A 6,891-nucleotide genomic window follows, 5' to 3' on the forward strand; every position below is an offset into this window, starting at 1 on the left:
CGATCTCTTATAGTCTAGATAGATATATGTATATAGGTGCTGGGTGCTTATAGGAAAATATTCATGAAATATTCAAACTGCCACTTAAAATATCCAATTCCAAAAATCAGGCAACTGTTTGTATATTTACCGTGATTACATAAATTGAATACAAAATTCAAAAAGCAAATAGATGTCTTTAAAACCATATCACTTCTTTTAATCAGATAACCTCTAGATAGAAATAAAATTAATAAAGCCAGCTGTCATATCCAAAAGAACTTCACAGTTGTTTTTTTTTGCTTTTTTTGTCTATGTAACTAATTAGTTTATTGAAATATCGGTGCTCAAATTGTAGTGAGCCAACCAATATGTCAGTAAACAAATAGGAATATACAATGTATGAGTGTTTGTGGGTGTTTTATCGTTTTTTTGTGGATTCCATTATCACCGTCGGTTACAAATAGATCCATTTCATAGCAACTATTCTTTTTTTTTTTGGATTTCTTGAAATGCCAATGAAAACAAGACTATCAACGTTAAACTAGAGCCTTGGCCATCTTTCTCTTTAATTGGCTCGCGAATCGTTGGGATCAATATTCGAAACCCATTGATTTGGATTCACATAGATGTTAGAGATGGTGCCACGCAGCGTGTCGAAACCCTGATTCAATGGAACCGGTTTGGCCCGCTTGTTAACCGACTTCATCCAGTTCTGCCAGGCGCCCTCATTCCTCTGCTTACGCTGCAGCTCCAGCTGCTCCTTGCTCTGCTGCTGCTGCTGCTGGCGCTCACGCTCCCGCAGCTGTTGTTGCTTCTTCACACGCTCCCAGTCGGCTAGACGCTTCTGAATCGCCTCCTTGGTCTCTTTGCGCTGCAACTTTGTGCGATTGGGACTCAAGCCACCCGAGCTCGCCGTGCTCGATTGGCTGCTATAGCCGGTAGAGCTGCCGGCACTCTTAAGACTACTTGTTGCCGGCTTCTTCTGCTGCAACTCCTTTTGCCTGCACCACTCCTGGTAGCGTTCTTTGGCAAGACGCTGACGCATCGCATTCTCCGCATCGCGTTTCTCGCGCTCCATCTTGGCGGCCTGTTGCTTCTGCTGCTTCTGGCGCTCCTTACGTTTCACCCAATCCTGATAGGCCGCCTGGCCGTGTTGTTGCTTCTTGTCGTCGAACGTTCGAAAGTATGTAGACGAGCCTGACGACGATGCGGTCGACAGATTGAGACTAAGTGATGGTACAATGTTGCTGCGGCTCTCCGACTGCTTCAGGGCACCGCCATACATATCAGTCCAGCTACATGTGGATGCCGAAGAGCAATCGTCACGTCGCACTGTGGCTGACTTCACATTATAGGTGCGGCTTGTCAATTGACTCTGGCAATCAAATGTATTGGTGCTCACAGCGTCTTCGCTCGGCTTCACCGCACGGTAAACAGAAGCACAATTCATGGAGTCGAGACTTATTGTGTCATCCGGCTGCAACTTGTCTGCCGCACTCGGTTGGCAAACAGTGGCCACATCAAAAGAGACCATGCTGACGTCGTCAGTCTTGGCATCAGAATGACAAACTGTAGAAACATCATTCGAGACAATGCTCAGGCAATCAGCATCGCTATCGCCGTGCAGCATTGGACTGCAAACTGTGTCCTCATCAATCGAGGCCAGACTCAAGCTATCGTGCAGCTCTCGATCAGCATCGCCGCCACCTGCAACATAGCGACGTGGCATGAGCACAGTCTTCTCATCAACATCCTTCTCCGATATGATCGACTTGGCAGCCTCATCTCTGTGCAGATAGTCGCCACCTGCTCCCTGATCATCTATCTGCTGCAGCTCATTGCCACTCTCCTCCTCACCGCTCTCATACTCATCAGCATAGCGTGAAACGGAGTCAAGATCTCGTTGCATGCCACGTCCCTGAGTGTAGCTATTGCTGATATTGTCTTCTTCGTCCTTGGCCACATAGCGCACAGTGGGCGACACATAGGAGCGAGAACTGTAGCCATGCACAGTGCCGGAATCAGTATCGTCGTCACTCACATCGGACACAGACATCGAGCTTTTCCCTCGTAGCCCCGAAATCACCTGACAATCAACCAACTTGCCCTCGATGCTGCGTCGTGCCACAAATGCCATGATGAAATGATCAGCAGAGTTATCTGTGGATGAGTAGAGACAGTAAACTGATGAGAAGTTAATAAGAAGAGCTTTATGTAAATGTTAATATATTTAATTGTTTGCAGTCATCTGTGTTACAATATGTGGACTGTGACTGACAAGCGTGAAATGACAGATATATGTATATTTTGACAGAGACAATGCCTACTGAGAGTTTAAGATGCGATTTAATACAAGAGTTTCTCATTCGAAAATATAATTGTAAATAAGGTAGAACTAATTTAACAAAACATTTTTATGTTCAGAAGCAATTTTTAATGAATGAATAGAAAATAGATGAGCAATCAATAATATAATTTCAAAAAATCCAAATTATAATAATTCGTAATATTTTAGATTTATTGATTTTAAAATTTAAATGTATTTCTTAAAATAAGGTATAAATTAAAGAACTAAACAATAAAGCTATTGATAAACAGATTATATAGAATTATCCTTATTTTATCATTACACTTATATTATTATACTATATGCTCACGTATTACTTATATATTAAAAAAATATATAATTGATTATAAAAACCTTAATAGAAAGGTCAAAAAAAAAAAAATGTAACTTACTCGACTAAAAAAACATATCGAGTTAAAATACAATTTTTTTTAATTTCGTCTGAAAGTTAAAAATAATGAATGACTGATTTGAATATATTAAACAGTTCGGACTTGTACTTAATAGCAATACTATATAACTGGAAAGTATGGAGAATAAAGACATTAATTTGAATAATTTTAATTTTATAATACATGGATTTATATACAATAAAATTCAATTGCTAGTGTCATTAAAATTTAATTTAAATTTAATTTTTTTGCTCAGTGTATTGGCTAACACTATGCTACATAAAACGCGGCCCAATTGGCTTGGTGATACAAAATGAAAACATTTTAACTAATGACAAACAATTACTTAAACAACGAGTCGAACGAGCGACGCACACAACGACGACAGCGACAACGACAACGACAACGACGATGTCGACAGCACAAGCAGCAAAAGGTAATTAAAACTACACTACAACACATATATGTGAAGGTGTGAGTGCGTGTGAGTCTGGGTAAATATATATGTATGCGTGTGTTGGCTTGTATATATGTATGTGTGGGTGTTTAAGCGTAAAGTTGCCGACTCAAAAATCGTTTGTTGTTGCCTTGTTTGTTGGTTGTCTGTTACCTGGCACAGTTAATGAGTAGCGCTTTCATTTTTAATGAGACTCACCCACACATCACACACACACACACTCGCCTACACAGATACAGACACACGCAACCTCCAACACACACACATACAAATGGCCATATCAGATGCACACACGAGCTGAGGTGTAATAAAAAACTTATCGCTGCTTGCTTTTAGGCGCCCGTGTGCGACGTTTGATAGACATAATTAAATGATTTTTTATGTGCTTAATTGTTGTATCTTGTGCCGACATCGGCCTTATTAAAACAAAAACAATTAACTGCCCTTCATTTCCTCCATCTCTACGACCTGCAAATGACTTGTCAAATGAGCGACAGTCGCTTTCGGATTAAGGATGGGTTACCCAACCTTTTTTATATTTTGTTTTTGTAGTTTACACATTTTAGCCTTGGCGGGGATTATATATTGAGTGCGTGTGTGTGATTGCTGATGGGTTGGGCTTTAAAATGTGGCAAGCCTACTATAAATAGTTTGGGATTTACGAGCCACAAAAATAAAGCAAAACAAATCGAACTTTGAAAAATAAATGTATAAACATCGCAACTATCATTTATCGAAAATTAAAAATCTTTGTTAAAGGTTACTTTAAGTAACATTTAAAGCAAGTCTGTGAAGTGTCACAGCTGTGGTCAGATGGCAGTTGCCTGACAAACTGTAGACAGAATGCCCGCAATTGAAAGTGAGTTGTAAATTGAAAAGCAAAAAACAGGAACAGGAACTGAAATGCAGGCAAAGAGTGCGAAATAAATTAATTATTTAGGCTACAAGACAATGTCGTAGCCGGAATACTGAATAGGGAAGTTCAGAGCACTGCAGTTTAAAGAAACCTGCAAAATACAAATTTAGCTATGTAGCGAAATGTCTTGACGCTGCTTAAAATATAACAACTCATGCAACGCTACAGGTTGTTATTTTTGTCGCAATTATTAATTTCACACACGTACTCAAATCACTTTTCATTTTTTTAATTATTATTTCATTTCTCTTTTACTGTTTGTTGTTATTGTTACGAGAGTATTGGCCATTGATTATTATTGGCATTGGTTGTTGTTTGGCTAGGCGCACGTTTAATTAAAAACGTGACAATTTTACCTGTGGCCAATGCGAGGCATATTTCATCACGCATACGCCACATGTACGGGAGCTCTGAACGAGTCTGCGGTCATATCCATTTTGTTTAAATTATTTAAAACCTGTTCACAATATGCGCAACTCGTGTCCATTACATTTCACTTTCGCTGTCCACAAATTTAATTAACACAATAAATTCAAGCTTGGGGATTCCCGCACTTTACATTGCATTGGGTTGCAGCTTTGCAAAACGATGTGAAATTGTCAAAACTGTCGGCGTTATGCGCAATGCATTTTTTACAATTATGAACAGTTCGATAGCTCTGTTTCAATTACAGCAGATGTTAGATATAAAATATCAAAAATCAGATGTAAAAATTATTGCGTTGTTTAAATTTCCGTGTAGATACTTAAAATATAATAATCAACTAATACATATATATAGCTATACATATACATTTAATTATCGAAAAGTATATTAACTTACACTTACCAAAAGAAGTGAAACGACTTATTGAACAGTGGAAATTCTTGTCGTACAATAACTAGAAGGATGTGTGGAAAGTATACGTTTATATACTTCTTGAGAATGTAATTATTATGTTTGCATCAAAAAGTGTATGAAGTTTCAGAACTGAAGCATGATTTTAGCCTACTAAAAATTCCATTTGAAGTAAAATTCAAATTCCATTTTAAATACACCATTATATTTCTATTTGCTAACACTTTCGTGAACTTTACCTTTAGTTTTACGAATATTCATTAAATATCAGACAGTTAATTAAATGCAAAGATTTCAAGAATACTCGCACACGAACAAACTTTTAAAGTCCTCCAATCAGCATTCCACATCTTGGTTCCCAGCCAAAAAAAATATCGTTCCACATTGGCACCTCAAGAAGACTCAACACAACTTCAGTCAGACCACAAACAAATCAGTTAAGTGACCTCCCATTCCCATTAACGAAATACAAAAAAAAATGGGGGACAAAATAAAACGAAAGACGCGACAAGCTTTGCCAGAATGGAAGGTAAGTCAATTTACCTAATTGACTTATGGCCAAGCAGAAAGTTTGACAGTTGAATCTTGTTACTTGGCTGCTTCTCAAGTGGATGATTTTAATTTGCTGAAGCAGTTGCAGACTTTCGATACGATGAGCTAAGATTGAAGATAGCAATGATGAGGTATAAACAGTACAATTGTAAGAAATGTACCTAACATTGGAATTAATGTATATATAAAATACTTATTAAAGAGTCAGAGAGTAATAAAAAAAAATTGTATGTATTAACGTTTAGTTTCTACAGTATTACTAAGTAAACAAGCTACAGTTACAGCTTCTCATTTTCAATAGTACCATATTCCAAAAATAAATCAGTTTAATATACCGAACATAGTGGAATGTATCAAACTGTAAGATATTCACTACTCATTTTTAATAATACCACTTTCTAAAAATATACCAAATAAAAACTTATATAAATATACAAAAGATATATTTGATTTATTGATATAGTACTAAATTCAAAATATACCATAGAGTACAAAATATACCAGATTTTCAGTTAAAGAAACTAAAAACCTACAGCAGCATCAGTTTTCTTTGCCATACAAATCATAAAAACTGTAGTTATTATTGTTTGTATATAAAAATATTTATATATTATATATAAATAAACATCCTTAAGGTTCATTAAACTTTTTTTTTTTTCTTCACTCTTTATCTAGTTTTATTTTCCAATTAATTTATAATCAACATGTAATTTTTAATTAGATAGAAGAATATTTTGTTGCTTTAATCAAAACAACATCCAATTATTATGCAATGCAACGTGTCCACACATTTGGTAATTATGATTTTGTTTGGTGTATAATTTAGCAAGCTCACAAGTAGAATATTATTGTCGAAAGCGTTATGAACTTTTAATGGTTTAACAACTTGCAGCCACTAAAACTTTAAGGCATGCACAGAGTTTCAGTTTCCAGCCAGCGACTGTCTCAATTCAGAAGCAAAGCTAACAACTAGACAACGTCAACGACAACAACCAGTTTGTTAGCTAGTTAAATAAACTTATGTTGGGGCAATGTCAGTCACATGTTTGTTGCACATTTCCGCTTACGTGAAAATATTAATTACCAAAATTTCATTGCCTGAACCCGACCAGAAGCAACTACATCGAGAGAGGAGGTAGGTGAGGCATCAGGTCTTGTCGGCAATTCAATTAGTGGGCGACTTGCATTTATCCTATTTAAATGCTGCATACTTTCACACACATTCACAGACACACACACATACGCACAGTGGCACTTAGAGTGCTATAGAATGTGTGCTTGTCGTCATGACAACGAGCAGGACTCGAAGGACTGGAACGAACTCGTGACTTATGCACTGACGCAACCAATTATGGCTTGAGGGGCAACTGTAAATGCAACCTTCTCGCCCCTTGGCTCAGTATCTGAG

The 6,891-nt window shown here is 37.1% G+C and overlaps 1 protein-coding gene across 1 annotated transcript; it reads right to left on the reverse strand.

The window, feature by feature from the left end:
• Positions 1 to 175: 175 nt before the first annotated feature.
• LOC117563740 (uncharacterized) lies at positions 176 to 5,078 on the reverse strand. The gene is made up of 2 exons (XM_034242220.2): positions 4,923 to 5,078; positions 176 to 2,142 (listed from the first exon to the last, which is right to left on the reverse strand). Exon 2 carries the CDS (start codon positions 2,117 to 2,119, stop codon positions 548 to 550), a length of 1,572 nt encoding a protein of 523 aa, XP_034098111.1. The 5' UTR covers positions 2,120 to 2,142; positions 4,923 to 5,078; the 3' UTR covers positions 176 to 547.
• Positions 5,079 to 6,891: the final 1,813 nt, after the last annotated feature.

Source organism: Drosophila albomicans, chromosome 2L, assembly GCF_009650485.2.
Source record: "Drosophila albomicans strain 15112-1751.03 chromosome 2L, ASM965048v2, whole genome shotgun sequence".
Classification (NCBI taxonomy): Eukaryota; Metazoa; Arthropoda; class Insecta; order Diptera; family Drosophilidae; genus Drosophila; species Drosophila albomicans.

Bases quoted from the DNA above. Each gene is read 5' to 3' on its own strand.
- LOC117563740 (XM_034242220.2), bottom strand. From the start codon at position 2,119: ATGGCATTTGTGGCACGACGCAGCATCGAGGGCAAGTTGGTTGATTGT.